Source organism: Elephantulus edwardii, unplaced genomic scaffold, assembly GCF_000299155.1.
Source record: "Elephantulus edwardii isolate Elephantulus edwardi_28Jun2011 unplaced genomic scaffold, EleEdw1.0 scaffold00309, whole genome shotgun sequence".
Classification (NCBI taxonomy): Eukaryota; Metazoa; Chordata; class Mammalia; order Macroscelidea; family Macroscelididae; genus Elephantulus; species Elephantulus edwardii.
Window position 1 is genome coordinate 1,769,332 of NW_006400059.1, and position 21,062 is coordinate 1,790,393.

Sequence of the window (21,062 nt, forward strand, 5' to 3'; positions counted from 1 at the left end):
AACGGAGGGGCTTCAGGCCTTTTGTTCATAGGGTCACCAACTCATAGGCAATCAACAACAACAACAGCAACAAGGGAACACAAAAAGGAAATTAATTGAAGCATACAGAAATCATCTAACATGTTTAAGGCTGAAATAATTAAGTAGCACAAGAAGCAACTTGTAGGGTACCGAGACTATACATGACAAAATAAAGTGAAATGAAAATGAAACAAAATAAACAAGCAAATGCTAATATCTCATCAAAAGATAAAGCAGTGCACTTGAAAAAAAAAAAGAAAATCATGCTATAAAAAATATCAAAAATGCTGAGACTGAAAATGAGCTCTCAGGAATTAAAACTATGTCAGCAGAGGGCTGATAGAAGCTGGGGGACATTTCCCGTAAGAGCCGAAAATACAGAAAAAGAGGAGGGAGAAATGATAACTGTTTCAGGAGTTCCAAAGAATACAAGTTTCAGAAATAATAGAGGGAGCAGAGGGGAGAATGTCATCAAGAAACATTTCCACACATTTCCTGAACCTGACAGATCTATGCCTTTCAAGAAAAAAGAAAAAAGCTTTCTAGTAAACCAACACAATGAAGGAAAATAGATTTACGCCAAGTTATATCATTGTGACATTTTTACAACCTGAAAACCCAGAGAAATTTGCAAGTTACAAGAAGAAAAAACAAAAATAAAACTGCATTTCATAGGAGCAAGAATTGGAAAGCCATTTGCCTTTTTGTGTTGAGTGAAATGAGAAGTCTCATTTCCAACCTAGAATCTCATCTATTGACAAACTATTAATGAAGGGGTGAGGGTGCAAATACAGGCATTTTCAGACATACAAGGCCTCACAAATGTACGACTTCATAAGAAGTTATTGAAGGAATTAGCCAACAAATGAATTTAATCTAAGGAAAGGGAAAACATAGGATCAGGAAACAGACGATTCAATATAGGGAGAGGCGAGAGAACGAATCTCTAAATTGACTGTGAGGGGAAGGCTCTCATGATAATAACTGAACAGCAGGTTTAGTGGGTATTTGCTCCAAGTTAGAGGGGACCAGGAAGGACCAGAAAAGACTTCTTTTTAAAAAGATGGAACTGCTAGAAATCCTAATGCAACTGGACTTATCTGGAGAAGGAGCAATGAGGGAGTAATGGGTAACCTGTTGCATTGCTAACCAAAAGTTTGACAGTTCAAATTCATCAGCTGCTTTAGGGAGTAGAGACGAACGTTCTACTCCTGTTAAGTTTTACAGCCTCAGAAACACAGTGGAAGTTTGCTACAAATTGGAACTGCCTTCATGGCAGCAGTTTTATTTTTATTTGGTTTTTCTTTTATATTGGTTTGCATACAAAGTTTGTATACATTGTGTATCACACTATCTGTCATTCACATTGTGTTTCAAACAATCATTACCATTCATTGTGTTTTATAAACTTAATCCCCATGGAACTACGACCACCATTACCCATCTTTACAGGTCCCCATCAGATCTTTTCTATTTCCTTTACAGCCCCCCTCCACCCACCAAATTGTGAGACCCTGTGATTTCCTGCCCATCTTTATCCTTCTGCTCTCACCCTTTCCCCCCCTTGGATCTCCATACACATTTCACTAGTTATCCTTCTATTTTTACAATAATGTTCTTATGTAATATTTGTCCAAATGAGACTGAGTTCATTCATTCAGCATAATGCCCTTCAGTCTCGCCAAAGTTATGCAGTAATTTTTTAAATCACTACTCCTGCGTGCTACATAGTATTCCGTCGTGTGGATGCACCCTGATTTCTCAATACATTCCATTGTGGTTGGACATTTGGTCTGTTTCCATATTCTTGCAATGGTGAATAACGCTGCTCTGAGCATTGGTGTACAAGTCTCCCTTTATAAATCAGTTCTAATTTCCTTGGGGTACATTCCAAGCAGTGGAATAGCTGAGTCATATTGACAGTGATTTTAGATAGAGAAGATTTGCACTGTAAAATATTTAAATTGATTAAGTAATAGTAAACTGCCATTAGGTTAGTTCTCACTTATTGTGACTATTATCAGACTTCTGAAGCTGTAAATCTATACAGGATAAATTGCCCATTGATGGAGGGGCTGGTACTCTTGGACCACCGGCCTTAGCTGCCCCCCCACCAATGCACTATGGTATCAGCACCCCTCAATTTAGTATTTTCATATTGTTGTTGTTGTTGTTGTTGTGTGCCTTTGAGTCAGAACTGACCCATAGCTGACCCTCCAGTGGGTTTTCAAAGGCAGTAAATCACCCATGAAGAGATTGCCTAAACTTTTCTCACAGAGGAGCTGGTGGATTTGAACTTTGTGCCTTTGAGATTGCAGTGCAGCTTCTTACTGCTAGGCCACCAGAGATCCATATATAAAAAATTAGGCAAATCTTAAAAATTTACTAACTTTTGTATGAAATAGTTTCAAGAACAAGAATATCATGCATAGTTCAACTACAAATAAATTTATAAAGCTATAATGGCACGTAAAGGATACTGACGGCACAATTGTTAAAGCTATCAATGCCAACCAAAATATTGGCAGTTGGAATCCACCAGTGAAGCTTAAAGAAAATACGTGGTCATCTGCTTCTGTAAAGATTATTTTCTTGAGAGCCCTATGAGATGGTTCTACTCTATACCGTAGCGTTACTATGAATCGAGTCCCTGAACTCAGTGGGTTTTGGTTAGTGATAAATGAATCACTAATCTAATTGTTGTTGTTGTTGTTATGTACCATCAAGTCACCTGTGACTCACAGTGACTCTGTTACAATAGCTCTGAAGCCTGCCCTGTCCTGAGCCAGTCTCACTGACTCTGACCCTCCTACTTCCATTGCCCCAGTTACTTGTCGATCCATCTCATCAGGTCTTCCTCTCCTGATCTGTCCCTTCACCCTTCCAAGCATGATGACCTTCTCCAAGTACTGATCCTTTCTGGCCAGATGCCCAAAGTATGTGAAATAGAGCTTCAAAATCCTTAGCTCCATAGAGCAACTTGGGTTCATCCTCTCCAGCACAGACTTACTTGTTCTCTTGGCGGTCCATGATATGTGCAATACTCTTCTCAAGCACCACAACTCAAAGGCATCGATTCTTCTTCTATCATCCTTCATTATTGTCCAGCTCTCTGATGCATAGCAGGTAATTGTGAAGACCATGTATCAGGCACACCTTACTCTTTAGACTGACATCATTACTCTTTAGCACTTTGTAGAAGTCTCTGACAGCACTCTTCCACAATGGAATTCATCTTTTGATTTCCTGACTGCTGGTGTCAAGAGTATTGCTTGTGGAGCTGAGTATGCTGAAATTGTTAATAACCTCAATCTCTTCTCCATCTATCATGGTGCTGCCAACTGGCTCAGTGGTGAGAATCTTGTTTTCTTGATGTTAGACATCAATTCATATTGAAGACTACAGTCCCTTGACCCTCTGCAGAAAATGCCTCAGGTCCTCCTTGATTTCAGCAAGTAAGTTTGTGTTATCTGAATAACACAGGTTACTGATGAGTCTTCCTCCAATCTTGATACCACATTCTTCCTCATAAAGCCCAGCCTCTCTAATGATCTGTTAGAAATGCAATTATACTGGGAGAGTAGGGGAATAAGAGGCAGGAATTGGTGGAGGAGAAAGAATTTTGGGGTCTGAAAGCAAACTATTTTCCATTATAGGAAGACAATAAAAAAATTCAAAACTGAAAAGAAGCAGCTCATTATTTTGAAATGTAGAAGCAAATGTCTATAGTTGATAAAAAATAGAAATAAGAATTGAAGTGGGTGCTTCTGAGGAGTATAAAAAAGTAAGTGTAGGTTCAACATTTTCATATGACTTTCAGAAATATTTGAGGGTTTTAGTTACTTTTCAGTACTATTTCAATGCTGATAAAAAATTCCTGAAATATGAATTAATGGCCAAAACCCCGAGTAATTCCATGCTTGATGTATCATACAAAAACTTGAATGCAAGAACTCAAACAGAAAGTTTTATACCATTGTTCACTGAAACAGTATTCACAATAGGCAAGCAACAGAAACAATTCGAGTATCCATCAACACATGAATATGTAAGCAAATGGGATATGTACGTATGATGGAATATCATATCGCTGTGAAGGAAAATGAATTCCTCATACAAGCTACAACATGAATGAGCTTTGAAAAACATTATGCTGAGTGCAAAAAGTCAGACATAAAAGGACAGAGACTGCATGATTCTGTTTGTGTAAAACAACTAGAATAGGCAAATGTATAGAGACAACAGCTTGTTGGAGTTATTACTGAAAGGAAACTGCATCTCTGTTTGAGTAACAAAAAAATTTTGGAAATAGTGGTGATGGTTGCATAATTGTAAATGTAATTCATGCCCTGAATTATACACTTAAAACTATTAAAGTGGGAAAATATTTGTTAAAAATATTTTGCCATACTATTATTTTATTTTATTTTATTTTATACAAGCAACGATTTATTCCATTGCAAATACCTTTTTTCTCTTCTTTCCCCCTTTATTATTATTATTACTTTTAATGAAAATGTACAGATTTTTTATTTCCATTCATTCATTGTTGTACTTTCCTCCCTGCCCACCCCTCCCCTCAATTCACTCTTCTCTTTGAAAAGTAAAAGAAACATTAAAATGGATTAATTAAATACACCTTTGTGAATAGAGGCACGTGATCATTTCCTACTAGAAAGCCTGGAAGGGGCAATGACCACAGAAGAGATGGGTGAAGGTTTTAGTAGGTGGTTAAGACAAGAAGGGATAAGCACCGGGCCAGAAAAGAGGTTACATAAGTAGCATGAGACAAGGTCATAAAGTACGTTGAATTCCAAACTTAAAGCTAACTGAATTTTACTGTGTGTAGCACATGTCATTTTTAAGGAAATGCTTGGCCTCATATTACCTTATATTTTGCAAGAAGACATATACTGGAGAGAGGATATTAAACACCAGGAGTGCAGTAGAAGGGATAGCCATAAATATATCCCAGGAGAAAAATCATTTGTGCTCAAAGGTGAATAGTGATGATGGGGAGAAGCCATGAAATGAAGGCATTGTTGTTTTGCTGTGGGGTTGTGTAGATCTTTTTCTCATTTTGTTTTTCTTTACTTCAGATAATGGAGCGAGCTCTATTCCACATGGACAACAGCTATAAGATCCCCAATATCCGGGGTACTGGGAGACTGTGCAAGACTAACCTGCCCTCCAACACGGCCTTCCGGGGCTTTGGGGGTCCCCAGGGGATGCTCATTGCTGAGTACTGGATGAGCGAAGTCGCGGTGACCTGTGGGCTGCCTGCAGAGGAAGTAAGCTGAGGGTTGGATGGCTTGAGTGGATGAGCCTCCACTGGGGAGAATAACTTTGTGTCTTGGACAGCTTCTGTGGGAGAAGTGATAGAAGTATTATTAAAGGGGATAGGAACATAATTTAGGTTGCATCTTCCCTAAACCCTTGTCGCCAACAAGATCTTCACGTCTCTCTCTTTGGTAAGGTGCGAAGGAAGAACATGTACAAAGAAGGAGACCTGACACACTTCAACCAGAAGCTTGAGGGATTCACCCTGCCCAGGTGCTGGGATGAATGCTTGGAAAGGTCTCAGTACCAAAAACGCAGGGAAGAGGTTGAAAAGTTCAACAAGTAAGTCCTGAAAAGGAAGGGGAGGAACCCAATGTTCTGGGCTCACTTGGGTTTCATATGCCACAGCTTTTTTTGCTGGATGTAAAGTAGGATGTTGCATGGAGGGACCAGTCCTTGGAAAGGGACATCATGCTTGGGAGGGTGGAGGGACAGCACAGGAGGGGAAGATCCTTGAGGAGATGGATTGATTCAGTGACTGGTATAGTGGGGTAGGTGTGTCAGAGACAAGGTTGACTCAGGGTAGAGCAGAGTTCAGGGCTATTGTACACAGGGTCACTATGAGTCGCAGGTAACTTGACAACAACAGTAACAAAGTAGGAAACAAATAATTTATTAGAGAAATTATGAAGACACTGAGTTTTTCAACTCAGAGCAATCTCTTGAAGATCTTATAATAATTTTTTTAGCCCACGTCAAGTGTGCTCAGATTCTATCAATCGTTGCTCATCTTTATAGATTCTCGTGTCTCCTGGGGATGGGCATCGCCACATTACAACGAGAACTGTCCCAGGACTAAACAAAACACAGTTTTAAGCCTAGTTCTGCTGCTGATCTATAACCTTGGCCTTGGCAATTCTTCCTTCTCCCTGGGATGTAGTTTCATGGGGCAGCAAAATGGAGATAATGATACTGATTCGTCTTCCTCACAGAGTTACTCTGATCAGCAAGTATAAAGGCCAGGGAAGATACCAGTAGCAGCAAGGTTACAATTCCTCCCTGGGATGATGATAACTCAGACCATCAAGGTTCTCTGACCCAAGACGAATTCCACTCCAGAAAGGGAGGGACCACATTTTACAGGACTCACACTCAGTCTCTACTTTAGCACACTGGACAGCCCACAATCCAAGTCCACACTTTTCTTATTTTTGCCCCCCTCCTAATTTGAGCTCGCCTTATTTGTCAACAAGTCTATACAGTTTGCTCCAAAGATTCGCTATTTCAACTTGATGCAAAGACGTTGATCAAGAAATATGTCCAATCTGATACAAACATGGCAGACAAAGTCCTATGAGCATCTCCTTTTTTTCTCCAGAGAGAATTACTGGAAAAAGAGAGGATTGTGCATCATTCCTACCAAGTTTGGAATAAGCTTCACATTATCTTTCCTGAATCAGGTAATTGCCTTAAAATTATCCTCTTAATAAATTGTGTGGATCTCACAGGACTGAGGCCCATCTTTCCCTTGTGTAAAATATTTAAAGGGAAATCCCATTGCCACTGGTAACAACATTGGCAAAGAAGTTCCTTGCATTTAAATGAAAGTTGAACTATTACATATATGAGCAGCCTGGAACTTAGAGATCTGGATTAACCTCTAGCTTGTCCTTCTTTGAATAGGACTATGGATAACTACTCTTCTTTCTGATCCTGTTTCTTCACCTTGAGAAGGAAGACAGACATGTGTAATCTATTTCTCTCTGAGGATAAAAGACAGAAAGAAAGATATGAAAGCATTTTGCAAATTAGAATTTAAATAATAAGATTTAAATTAAATCACAAGATTTCTATTGCTAAGTTAAACTAAGGACTCGTTGTCTGACTTTTCTTCCCTTAGGCGGGGGCCCTGGTGCACGTGTACACAGATGGTTCTGTGCTGCTGACTCATGGAGGCACTGAAATGGGCCAAGGCCTTCATACCAAGATGGTCCAGGTGAGCAGAAAGAACTCAAGGTGGTAGGGAGGTTTCCAGGGACTCGGAGAGCCGTCTCTGATAATGTGGTTTCTGCTATGAACACCTGAGCAGAGGGGCTATCCTGGAAACAGATAAGGGCTGAGCTCTCATCATGCGTGGCTTAGGGTGTGTCTCCTCCTCCTCGTGTTTCCTCACCTGTGCATGGAGGTGGAGCAGATGATGTCTGAGGTCCCTTCTGTTACCAGCACTCTGGGGCTCTAGGCATCTGTGCTCACTGTGCATAATGTCTATTTATCAAGTTAGCTAGTTCACCACTCACTATGAAACATCTTATATTGGAGCGTGGGTATTGGTGAAAAACATATATTGATGCATCTATTTGGCTTGTAGATATTAACTCAATTGAATACTAAAAGAACTATACATAGTTTGCTTTAAAAAAAGCACTGTTCGTTTATGAACAGTAGGCTTATGAAATTTTTTCTAAGTTTAATGAAACTTCATAAAGTGTTACTTAAAATTCAGTCAGTTGTGAGACCATCCTAGAGCTGATGGGTTACAAATTCAATCCAGGGCCACTGAGTTGATTCCAACTCCTGGTAACCTCTATCAGGTTCCCAGGGCTCTACATCGTAATAGGAGGAAACTTCCCATCTTTCTTTATCAAAGCAACTTGTTGATTTCAACCATTGACCTTTATACTCTTTGACAGGATGATATTGTTATTATTAAGTGCCATCGACTCATAGCGACCCTATGAACAAAAGACCTGAACATTTGTATAACTTTCATAATTTCTCTAAGTTCATAGAGTTTCCAGAGGCAAGATATTTTGGAAGTGGATGCCACTCCTGCTTTCAAGCTTGTTTTAATCACAGAGCTCCACCAAACACTGTCCACCATGTGTAACCATTATCGCATTTGGCACATGAGTGTCACAGTGTCTAGCATCACAGCAACTACGAGTTATTGTTTTCTTTCTTGAGATAGTGAACCTGAATGCTGTGTTTGGTAGAAGAGAGCCAAGTGCCGGCATGAGCTCTTCCCTAGAGGATGACGTGTTCTCTTTTGGCAGGTGGCCAGCAGAGCTCTGAAAATACCCACCTCTAAGATTTACATCAGCGAGACAAGCACTAACACCGTGCCAAACACCTCCCCGACAGCTGCCTCTGCCAGTGCCGACCTCAATGGACAGGCTGTCTATGTAAGGAGCTTTTGGGAGCCACAGAGCTGAGGGCCAACCAGAGATGTGGGCGGGAAGTGTCCCCCAGCCAAGGGCTGAAATGGTCCTTGTAGGCTATCTGGCTATGGCCATGCTTTGGACTCTTATCTGTTCTTCAAAGTCTAAGCTCAAAGAGAGATTCAATAATTATAAAAACCTCCTTGAAAGCTAGAATACTCAGTGTAGAAGGAGGAAAGAGAAGGCTGGGGTGTTTGAGGGGAAGTGGGGGCTTTTGAAATGATATGCTCTTAGTGCTAAAACTGATCACAAGAAAATGAGCTGAGATTGAAACCTGATGGTAGAGTTGGCTGGATCGGATCTATTTCCTTCTCCTCACACTTGTGGGGATGCAATCAGATATGTTGTTGTTGTTGTGTGTGGTTGAGTCATTTGCAACTCATAGAGACCCTATGTACAACAGCCCTAAACCCTGCTCTATCCTGTGCCAATCTCATTGCCCCTGATACACCCATCCCGATTACCCCAGTCACTGAATCAATCCACCTCATAAAGGGTCTTCCCCTCCTGTGCTGTCCCTCCACCCTCCCAAGCATTGATGTCCCTCTCCAAGGACCTGTTCCTCCTTGCAACATGCCCAAAGTCCATCAGATGAAGCCCCAGAATCCTTGCCTCTAAGGAGTAGCCTGGTTTAACCCTCTCTAGGATGAATCTGTTTGTTTTCTTGGCAGTCCATGGTACATTCAATACTCTTCTCCAGCACCACAGCTCAAAGGCATCAATTCTCCTTCTACCCTCCCTAGTCATTGTCCAACTCTCTGATGCATAACAAGTGATTGCAAACACCATGGCCTGTATCAGGCACACCTTAGTCTCCAGAGAGACACCGTTGCTCTTGAGTACTTTAGAGAGGTCCCTAACAGCAGACATAGAAGTTTGATAAAAGAAGGCTCCTTTCTGTGGTCCCTGAAACATTTTGTCCTTTGTCAGTCTGTGAACTGGTTCAGGAAGTTTCTCCAACAAGGTGTAGTAATGCCCCCTTTGACAGAGCCCCGTAGCTTCCCTTCTTATCTCAGCATTCCTGGGAGGGTAGCACAGAGTTTTGAGTTACACAAAGGCACCGCACAGCTTGGAGGACCTTAGCTAAGACTTTAGGACTTTATCTAAGCCTTTGGGTTTTTTCCTGAGTCACAGAAAACAGAGGGCTGATGTGTCTGGTGTGTGGTGGATGTTCTCTTTAGAAAGCTTGCCAGACCATCCTGGAAAGGCTGGAACCCTTCAAGAAGCAGAAACCTAATGGCTCCTGGGAAGATTGGGTAAGTCTGAGCTGACCCAACTAATTTTTCCTGGTTGTTGTTTCACATAAGAACAAAAATCACGGCAGGGCATCTGTCCCTATTCAGATCTAGACACCTAGGCAAAGAGAAATTGAGATCTGTGGTAGTGAATTTGGGACATGATGAAGTGGGTGATTTCACAAGGCAGAGAGAAGATCAGGGAATTTAGGAATTCTCATGGCCTTGTGGTAAGAAGCTAAGCTGCAATCCCAAAGGCACACAGTTCGAATCCATTGGCTACTTTTAAGGAGAAGGGTGGACAGTCAGTCTCCTCCCATGTAATTTACTGTCTCTGAAAACCCGCTGGAGGGTCAGCTGTAAGTCAGTTCTGACTCAATGCCACACAAAAACAAATATATAGGCATTTACTCTGAAAGCTACAGGAAGTCATCAAATTACTGGAGTAGGGAAGTGTGCTAAGAGCATCACTCTGGCTGCAGGGTGTAGGCTGGGTTACATTATGGGTTGGGGACTACTTGTTAAGAGATACTGTAGAACTCTCGGGTTCAGATGATGAGGGCCTCCTGCAGGTGCTGGTGATGAAGATGGGGTGTAAAACATGTAAGCATGAGTCCTTAGAAAGAGTTGACCCACATCTAGATTAGGAGGATGGACTCATGAAAGCTTATAGTGATAGGCTGTTGTTATCCAAAAATCAAACTCTATGGTGGCCATTTCGTCTTCTTCAGGTCACAGATGCCTACACGAATGCAGTGAGCTTGTCTGCTACTGGATTTTATAAGTAAGTGTAGTCCTGTTCTTGGCATCTCATGTAGAGGCATGGCAAGTACGTTCTCACCTTGGTCTTCAATCAGAGAGACGAGTTCCATCCAAACTCTTATCTCTTCAATGGGATGCCACCAATTTCCGTTTAATGTTGCTTTAAAATACAAGGGATTATTAACGTACAACATTTTCTTTCTTCTCAGAACGCCTGACCTTGGCTATAGCTTTGAGACAAACTCGGGGAAACCCTTTCACTACTTTAGTTATGGGGTGGCTTGTTCTGAAGTGGAAATTGACTGCCTAACAGGGGATCACAAGGTAAGGAGTTGGCAAAATCTTAGTATTAAGGGTGTAGGGTAAGAGCAAAGAAACAATTAACTGTAAAGGTAAGAGATGATAGAGATAAATGTTCTATTTGGGCAAAGAATAGTTTACATCAGCAGTTGGCAAATTCTTCCAATTAAAGGTAAGATGTTAAGTATTTTTCTTTTTGTGGACCTTAAGATTTTTATCTCACCTACTTAATTCTATTGTTATTCATGAAAGCAGCTGTAGATAGTACATACGCAAATAAATATGATTGTACTGTTGTTGTTGTTTGCTGTTGAGTTGAGCATGACTCATAACAACCCTGTAAACAAAAGGCCTGAAGTTTTTCTATAACAATCATCATTTATCAAAGTTCATAGTGTTTCCAAAGGCATATTGTTTAGGAAGTGGATACAGCCCCGGCTTCCAAAATGACTGAACTATAATGCTTGCTGCAGAGGGTCAAGGACTGCAGCCTTCAGTATGGATTGAGGCTCAATGTCAAGAAGACAAAGATTCTCACCACTGGACCAATTGGCAGCATCAGGATGGATTGTGAAGAGATTGAGATTGTTCACAACTTTAGTTTGCTTGGCTCCATCCGTGGTCAACACTCTTGGCACCAGTAGTCAGGAAATTAAAAAACGTAGTGCCATGGGAAAGTCTGCTATTAGGGACCTCTCCAAAGTACTGAAGAGCAATGGTGTCACTCTGGAGACTAAGGTGCATCTGATACAGGCTTTGGTCTTTGCAATCACTTATTATGCACCAGGGAGTTGGACAATGACTAGGGAGGATAGAAGGAGAATTGATGTCTTTGAGCTGTGGTGCTGGAGAAGAGTATTGAGAATACTATGGACTGCTAGGAAAACAAACAGATTCATCCTGGAGAGGGTTAACCGGGTGGCTCCTTGGAGGCAAGGATTCTGGGGCTTCGTCTGACATACTTTGGACATGTTGCAAAGAGGGACAGGTCCTTGGAGAAGGACATCATTCTTGAGAGGGTGGAGGGACGGCGCAAGAGGGGAAGACCCTCTATGAGGTGGATTGATTCAGTGACTGGGGGAATCAGGGAAGGTGTGTCAGAGACAGTGTGATTGGCACAGGATAGAGCAGGGTTTAGGGATGTTGTACACAGGGTCACTATGAGTTGCAAGCTACCCAATGGCACATAACAACAATAAAATATGATTTATGGATCTTTGAATTGCGAGGTTGGAGTGAAATACTGAATGTCCCCTGGGCAGCTAAAAGAACAAGTCAGTCTGTCAGTCTCTCTGTCTGTCTTGGAGGAAGTGCAAAAAGATGCTCGTTAGAGGCAAGGATGTTGAAATTGCATCTCACAAACTCTGCACATGCTGCCTAGGGGGGGCATTTCTTGGGGGAACACTTCAGGCTTGGAGAGGTGAAGGGTCAGGGAGTGACACAGTGGCTGTAACAGTGGCCTGAGCACATCAGAGATGATGAGGACAGGACAGGATAGACCAAGGTTCAGATCTGCTGTTCACCGGGTCACCATGAGTCATAATCAGCTCCATGGCACCTAATAACATCAACAAAACATGAATTTCAGAGAATTTCCATGTGGCATGGAATGTAATGTTCTTTTCATTCCCCGCCCCCAGCCCCCCAATCATTTAATAATGTAAAAACCATAATTTGCTCACTCAGGTCATTGGCATCAAGTCAATTCTGACTCATAAAAATCCTGTTGGCCGAGCGGAGCAGCTCACAGAGCTCCCAAGGATGCAAACTGCCACGTCTTTCTCCTATGGAGCAGATGATAAGTTCAAACTGCTGATGTTATGGTTAGCTGTCATGTGTCTAACCACTGCACCACCAGGGCTTCCTTTATAAACTCCCCAGGTCTTATGAAACAAGCAGCTGGCAGGCTGTGACCCAGGAGCCATCACTTAATAACCCTTTCCTCGCCTGGGCCTGAAGCCCGCGTCCCAGGGACCTACCATTACTATTCACATGTGAATGTGGGCAGCTCTTTCCCGTTTCTGAGGAAGCACTGCTGCTCCCCTTCCCCTCCCTGGCTGCTCAAAGTGACATTCGTCTGTGATGATGGCAGGGGACACTTGGTGGGACATCAGCTGCTGGCCTAGTGTGCTCCAAGCACCGGTGTGAAAGGACAGTTTGGGTTGGCGCGTATAGTCTAAGGGTCACCAATACCCATATGTCATCACAAACATTGTCTTTTCAAATTTTAGAACCTTCATACAGACATCGTCATGGATGTGGGCTCCAGTCTCAACCCGGCCATTGATATTGGACAGGTAAGGCTCACGGGGGGCCTGGGTGTTGCTGGAACTGACCACTGCTGTGCCCTGTCCCCCTCCAGGATCACTAGGTAGGGCCTATTGTCCAACAGAGTGGTGAGTTTGCCTGGACGTGGTACCAAATGAGTCTCTCACAGAGAGTGATGTAGATGGATGAGCCTGCCCAGCTCTTGAGGCAGGAGACAAATTAATATGGATTAACTTGCAAAGGGCACTCACAGCTCTGAGGACAACATGATGAATGGTGGAAGCATTGTGTGCCTGTGTGTGTGCGCGCACGCACACACACACACACACACACACACTTTTTCTCTATCTCTTACACACACACACACACTCTCTCTCTCTCACACACACACACTTTCTCTCTCTCTCTCTCTCTCTCTCTCTCACACACACACACACACACACACACACACTTCAAGAGTGAGCAAACAAAAAAAAAAAGAGTGAGCAAACTGCGGAATGGAGACTGAGTGTGGGATCTGTGCCCAGGTAGTTAGGTGTGAGGTCAGAAGAGTATTCTGCCCCTTTCCTTTTGCATACAGGGTCTCTCTTGTACCCTAGGAAGTACTATGAACAATGTCACTGCAAAGGCATAGGGGGTGAGGGAGACGTGGCAGAGTGAGAGGAATGAAGCCATGAGAGAAATAAAATACCCTTTGGAAAGTAGGAGAACTTTGAGCCTATTCCATAAGAACAGCAGCTGGAGGAATGCAGACTTGAAGAACTGAACATTTGATAGGAAATGTAGACTATGTTTCTCAAAAACGTTCAATTACGACTGCACGAGAAGTGCAGTCATTCATTAATCTGTTTATTAATTCCCTAAACAATCATTTGTGGGTTTTTCTGGGTAAGTCCCATCGGGATAGGCAGCCTTGACGCTAGACAGTGAGGATTCCGAGATGATTAACCCATGATCTCTCATAAATGCATCGTTCTGATACTGAAGTTCCACTTTGTCCTCTGAGCAGTGGGTCAGGTGAGCAGACGTGAGGACTCGTACTGCTGCAGGCACGTAGACATCCATAAAGCACCCTAAGGCCCTCTTTCTGCTAGAGGAAAGGTAGAGGGGGGAGTTCACAGTTGTATGAAGAAAGGCTCAAAGGCATTTCTCCTGCCTTGGGGGCCTCTGAAATTCTGAGACATCAGCAGGGAACAGTAGGGCATGTGCCCCTCCTCCCCCGCCACCGTAGGGAGCAGTGTGAGCTCCCTTTTCAAATGTGGGCTGCCCCAGGGACAAATGAAGAATGTCTCCATCTGCGCTGCAACAAGTGGTAGTGCGAAGCCCTGCGCACTACTATTTCAGACCTCTTTCTGGGATCTCTGACTAATTCTGAACCTGGCCTCTGGAGTTGATGTTTTAACTGTGAGTCCAGAGCTGGGTACGAGCAGAGACAGGAGGCCAGGGAGCATTAGAGGACTTTTCACTTCTTTCTAGATCCCTCCCCAGAAGTGGGGCTTTGTACCATCCATAGAAACAAAAGGATCCTTGGGGAGTGGGGAAGAAGGGCCAACAGGGTCTCCATCTGTTCTGCAGGTAGAAGGAGGGTTTGTACAAGGCCTGGGCCTCTTCACACTGGAGGAGCTGCACTACTCCCCGGAGGGCAGCCTGCACACCCGGGGCCCCAGCACCTACAAGATCCCCTCATTTGGCAGCATCCCTGTTGAGTTCCGGGTGACCCTCCTCCGTGACGCCCCCAATAAGAAGGCCATCTATGCATCCAAGGTACTGTGGCTCTGTATCCGTGCTGCCCTACAATCTGCTCTGGGGGAGGCCCTGTAGGGACCAGGGGCCACTCACCACTGAGGTCTACCAGGGGTTCTCTTGAATAGAACATAAAGTTCAAGACTGGTTTTGGTGCAGGTGATGAGGGAGCGCCCAGTTCTGCCTTAAGAACCAGCTGAATTGCATTGAGGCCACCGTCTTTGTGAAACAGACTCCTCCGGGTGAACTCAGATTCCCAAGTCAAATCCTGACGGTTAAATTAAATTCTAGTCTCCACCCAAATCCTCCTTAATACTTGACCCTGAGAGACGATTTGACTGATATGTTTTTTCTGTGGTCCCTCAATGATCAGTGTACTGCCTTCACTGCGGATGGGGTCATCCCTTCAATATACGTCCATTCACCTCCTTCAGTTGCCTGGATCTGATCTTAACACTTGATTTAGCACACCTGAAGGATTATGGAAACATGGTTGAAAGTGAACCCAACCGATTGGCAGGGCTGAAGGCCTAAGGAAGATGATGAATAACACTGCAATCAGCTAAATGCATGCATTTGCTCTTCTCCTAATTTGCTCTGTGGAGTCTGGAATATGTTGTGATCCACTTGCAAATTCCCAGGATTCATGATAAAATGCAGCTCCGTGGGTTCACACTCTCAAAATCTTATCTTGACAGGCCCAGAAGAGGGCCCCGGAGCCTGCAGGATTCCCAGTGATTGTAGTTTAAGTGCTTGTCCATCCAGCATTTGGGGAGAGGTGCTGAAGTCTTAACGAGAAAGTGTTTTCATCCCGATTAGCTTTGCTTTTAGTTTCAGCAATTGCTGCAAGTGTAAACGTTGTTCTCAGAGCTCCAGGTAGGATATTCTTCTAGGCTGAACACTGTAAAGAAAAGCTGGAGACTGTATCAGAAAGAGCTTTTTCTTTACGTGATGCAGTCAGTGTACCACTGACAGGTGCATTAGATTTACATGTGTCATCAGTTAAGATTGCAGGTTGTGGTTTAATTTTGTCCAGCTAGAATGTACCCACAGCTGGCCCTCCAGTGGGCTTTCAGAAGCATGGAAGGAGATGGCCTATATTTTTTCTGTGGAGCAGCCTGGTGAATTCAAACTGTGTATCTTAAGAGTGATAAGACACGCTAGTGAGGTGCAGTCATCACTGGATGGTTTTTCCCCATCTCTGTTCAATTGTTTGTCCTTCCTTGGAGCTGCCTGTCTGCGCTGAGTGGCATCCCCCCCCTCCCTGACACACACACACACACACACAACTCCAGCCTTCACTGTGCTGGGCTCTGGCTCCTGGGTCTCAGAAGGGATGTGGAGACTCTGGGCACTCCGTCTGAGTCCCTGCCCGGTTCTCTGTCCACTCAGGCTGTTGGAGAGCCACCCCTCTTCCTCGCTGCCTCCATCTTCTTCGCCATCAAGGATGCCATCCATGCCGCCCGAGCTCAGCGTGCAGATTACACCACCAAACAGCTTTTCCAGCTGGACAGCCCTGCCACCCCGGAGAAGATTCGCAATGCCTGTGTGGACGAGTTTACCAGCCTGGTAAGGCAGCTCTCACAGCCCCTCAGGCTGCAGGAGGGGGGGGGCCAAGTCTGCCTTCTCAATTCAGGGGAGGGTTCTGCAGAGAGAGAAGGAGCCTCCGGGCTCTGTCTCAACTGGAAGCTTTGTATCAATGACCACCCTTCACTACGGGACATGAGACATCCCACTGGATTTGAAAGAGAATAATGAGAACTCTTCCTAAAGCTGCAGCTTACAACCCCTGAGAGGAGGGCAGAGTATGTTCCATTCTTTCTATGTAGATGAGAGTGATGGCTAAAACCCCAAGAGAGAGTAATCTTTCGTGTCAGTCACTAGTATTTTTGAGATCCTTCTTTATTAAACACACTCTATAAAGTGCTCTGCAGATGGAGGGGCTCGGGGGAAGAGGCTGGGTTAATCAGATGAGCCACATTTGTTCTGAGGTGACAGTGTGGCATGCTGATACTGAAGCCAGGAGGTGCCTTTAAGGACTTTGTAACTTTTTAGAAAAACAGACGATTGCTTTACACCATGAGCAATGACTACTTTGGAGGCCCATGTAATGAGAGAGAAGAGAGGAATTCCGTGGTCATCCGAGTCGCTTTGGGAAGTTTGTAGGTGATACGTTCTGTAGACAAATCCTGGCAGAAGGAGCCAGCTGGGCTGCTGAGGGTGCTGGCTGTGCCCACAGTTAGTCCATTGCCTTTGCAACTGCAGCCAGCCCCACCTGACTTAGCATGCACTTTCCTGGTATCCTGACACCTTTTGAGGTCCGTTAGGTCTTTGAGCTTAACAATAAGGTGGGCCCACACGGAACCCTAATGTTCCAGAGATGGTGAGAAAACCAGACGGTCAGGCAGATGTGACATCCCAAAACCTGGGTGCTGAGAGTGGCAGAAGCAGATGGGCCCCAGGAAGACCACCCCTCAGTTTGCCAGCAGATTAGTTGGAGAAAGGAAGGTACACAGATTGTGTGTTGCTCTCCCAGATGTGCATAGCTCTGCAGCAACCTCCTCGCCCTGCAGAACCTTTCCATCACAGCCTCCAGGCTGACAGCAATCCAAACCCCTGTCCCTGAAAGGAGCAGCTCTGCATTGCCACCAATAAGTGTATACAGGTTTCAAGGTTATGTCCTTGCAAACAATCTGATGCAGAGCTCAATCAAATCTTTTGTGAAGTCTCAGACCCAAAAAATTAGGTTCTCAGTCAATTCGGGCTTTATACAACACATAGTGATTTAGGATTCCTGTGGTGATTCACAGGAGACTCATTCTATGACTCCAGAATGCTTTCTTTAGGTGTTATAAGAACCAGATAAAAAGCAGTCACGTCTATGTCCATCACAATTTTCCCAGATCTTAAGATAGTGTCTGCTACATGCAATGTGTTCAAGGGGGTCCTGTTCTGGCTCCCTTTCCCAAGCCTGGAACTGGAGGTCATGGAAATGGAGGCTGGCAGTGGTAGGAGGTGCTGCGTGTACAGGTGGGTGAGAAGCACTGTGGCCCACGCTATGAGAAGACCCTGACAGTGAGTGCTCTGTCCTTCTTTCCTAGTGTATCACGGGTGTGCAGGAAAACTGCAAACCCTGGTCCCTGAGGGTGTGACGAGAATGCCCCCAAAGAGCCTTGCTGTGCCATGCTGGGGCTTCCGTGGAGTCTAAAGCTTGTATGATGGGACCGGAATCTATCCACGCTGCAGAATGACCAAGGTGCGATTCATCAGAGTGGTGTCTGCAAGAACATTGAAGACGTTGACAAATTTTGATCAAAAATAGGATTTGCAAACATAATGCTGTGCAAATGCAGAACTGTTAGGGCCAAGTGGCTGGTCAGAGATCAAGGCCGTTTCATGTATGTTTTAATCATATAGTTGTAATGAGCTTCAGAAGTGTTTGTGCTACACATTAATCCCACTAACTTACAAAGGCTGCCATTGTGATCAAATGCTCCAGACAGTCTGCACAACCTCAATCTCTTACAGTGTCTGTCCTCCAGGGTCCAGATGCCTAAACCAAAGTTATTCTAAATTGGTGCACTTTCATCAGAGGCCTTTTCGTGAAACCTATGAACATCAGATTTACACTCAAATTTTGCAATGGGCAGTGGAGTGAGATTAAAATCTCTCACTTAAAACAGCTCATTGGAAAGAATAAAGAATAAAACAAATTCAAGGTTAATTGACTCTCATTTCATTAAGGTGCATAAAGTAAGATTACTTGATAGAAGAAAAAAAAAATAACCCAACCTACTCACATAATTGGATACTGATCATGTGCTAGTTTTCTTCTCTTTCTATATTTCAAAAATTATACGGTTTCTTTGTGCAACCACTGTGGAAGGTGGTATGGCACTTTCTCAAAAAGTTGCAAATAGAGATACCATTTGACCCATTCCCACTACTGGGAATATACCCCAAAGAGACCATAACTGACATCCAAGAAGATATATGCACACCCATGTTTATAGTGGCTTTGTTCACAATAGCAAGGAGTTGAAAACAACCTAAGTACCCATCAACAAACGAATGGCTAGAGAAGCGGTGGTATAGTCACACAACGGAATATTATGCTACAGTGAAAAACAAGGAACTCATGCAACATTATTCAAAATGGGTGACTCTGGAGGACATTATGCTGAGTGAAATATCTCAGTCACAAAAGAACAAATACTGCATTGTACCACTGTTGTAAAACAGGACTGACATCAGGGTTGGGGGGAGACTGAGAAAGATGGGTTCAATAATGTATACTGCATTGAAACAGATGAGGGAGAAAACTCTTTAAAAGGGATATGTGATTAGGTATTTTTGTCATGACAGGAGTCCAGAGTGAAAGCTGAATAGTGGAGTGGACCTGGGGGTAGAGATTGTAGACAATAAAAGAAATTTTCTTATACTTTTCCAAGAGGAGAGTGTACTAGGGGTGTGGGTTGAGAGGGGAGAAAAATGCAACAATGAATGAATGGAAATCCAAAGTTTCTGTAAATTTTCATTGAAATTAATAATAAATTTTTTTTTAAAAAATGATACGTTATCTAAGAGCCATTCTTTGAAGCTGGTCTAGACTCCCCCTAGAAGCGATGCCGTCAGAATGAGAACCAGCCACTCTCAAGGAGCCAGGCCTCTGGTCTCCACTGATCTCTAACTCTGTGCGTCCTTGGCGCATCACTACCTCTATCTATCTCTCTGTGCCTCCTTTTACTGAACAATGAAGCAATGGGCTGGACGATCTTTAAAGTCTTCAGCAGCTTTTAAAGTTTATAAACATGTGGCCTCAAACAATCCCGTTATGGACGATACCAAAACAGCCTTGGCTACACAGTGCTTAAAGTGTTCCGCTGCTGATCTAAAGTTCAGTTATTCAAACCCATCAGCTGCTTTTCCAGGGTGAAGGGCTGCTTCCATAGACATTCCACCTCAGACACTTCATGGGCAGTCCTCTTCTGTCTGCTGGGGTTGCTAAGTTTGGGAATTGACTTGGTGGTACTATGTTTAACATGTTAGGGGGTTCTGAAACTTTCAAAGCCTTCGTTTTCTCATTTATTATAGCACAACTGGGTGTAATGATCTCTGCTTGGATTGTTTCAAGTTCCTGAGATTGGTAAGGAGTAGAATGGGAGAACCCCCAAGAAACAAAAACAATAACAGCAAGGGAAGAGTACATCGTTCAAAATTAGGAAAAGTGTGCATCAGGGCTCTATACTTTTCCCATCACTATTCAATCTGTATGCTGAGCAAATCGTATGAGAAGTTGGACTATATGAAGAAGGATGTGACATCTACATTGGAAGAAGGTACATCAACAAACTATGTCATGCAGATGATACAGCCTTGTGAAAATGAAGAAGACTTGAAACTCTTGCTGCAGAAGATGAAAGACTACAGTCTTCAACATGGATTACATTTCAACATCATAAAAACAAAAATCCTCACCACCAGACCAATAGGCAACATTGTGATGGAGAAAAGTTTGATGTTGTCAATTATTTTGTTTTACCATATTAACAATCAACACTCATGGTAACAGATGTCATGAAATTTTTAAAAAACATGTTGAATTGAGAAAAATCTGTAAAGTTCCTCTCCAAAGTACTAAAGAGCAAAGATGTCAGTTTAAAGACTAAGGTATGCCTGATCCAAGCTATGATATTTTTAATTCCTTCCTGTGCATCTGAGTTGGATGATAAATAAGCCTAACATGGGAAGAACTAATGCCTTTGAGTTGTGGTGTTGGAGAAGAGTTTTTGTTGTTAAGTGCTATCGAGTCGAGTATGACTCGTAGTGACCCTATCAACAACAAATCTGAAACCTGTTCTATCCTGTGCCATCTTCACACTTTCTGACTCACCAGAGCCCACTGCATCAGTTACCATGTCAATCCACCTGTTTGATGGTCTTCTTCTCCTTCGTTGACCTTCCACCCTTCCCAGCATCATGTCCCTCTCCAGGGAATAGCCCCTCCTAGCAACACATTCAAAGTATGTGAGGCAAAGCCTCATCATTCTTGCCTTCAAAGAGCACTTTAACTGCACGAGGGTGCAAGACATATCTGTTTGTTCTTTTGCCAGTTCATGGGAGGTTCAGTGCTCTTCTCCAACACCACAGCTCAAAGGCATCAAATCTTTTGCCATTCTTAATCACTGCCCAGCTCTCACATGCATAGCAAGTGATCAGAAAGACCATGGCCTGA

At 43.4% G+C, this 21,062-nt stretch overlaps 1 protein-coding gene across 1 annotated transcript in view; it reads left to right on the forward strand.

Moving 5' to 3' along the window:
• Window positions 1-17,979, forward strand: part of XDH (xanthine dehydrogenase) — a 78,957-nt gene extending 60,978 nt beyond the window's left edge. Inside the window, exons 25-36 of the mRNA XM_006901132.1 lie at window positions 5,121-5,312; window positions 5,498-5,643; window positions 6,680-6,761; window positions 7,202-7,297; window positions 8,355-8,483; window positions 9,701-9,775; window positions 10,486-10,538; window positions 10,726-10,840; window positions 13,048-13,113; window positions 14,660-14,848; window positions 16,220-16,396; window positions 17,929-17,979. Coding sequence (XP_006901194.1) covers window positions 5,121-5,312; window positions 5,498-5,643; window positions 6,680-6,761; window positions 7,202-7,297; window positions 8,355-8,483; window positions 9,701-9,775; window positions 10,486-10,538; window positions 10,726-10,840; window positions 13,048-13,113; window positions 14,660-14,848; window positions 16,220-16,396; window positions 17,929-17,979 — 1,371 coding nt within the window. The remainder of the gene's footprint in view (window positions 1-5,120; window positions 5,313-5,497; window positions 5,644-6,679; window positions 6,762-7,201; window positions 7,298-8,354; window positions 8,484-9,700; window positions 9,776-10,485; window positions 10,539-10,725; window positions 10,841-13,047; window positions 13,114-14,659; window positions 14,849-16,219; window positions 16,397-17,928) is intronic.
• The last annotated feature ends 3,083 nt before the right edge of the window (window positions 17,980-21,062 follow it).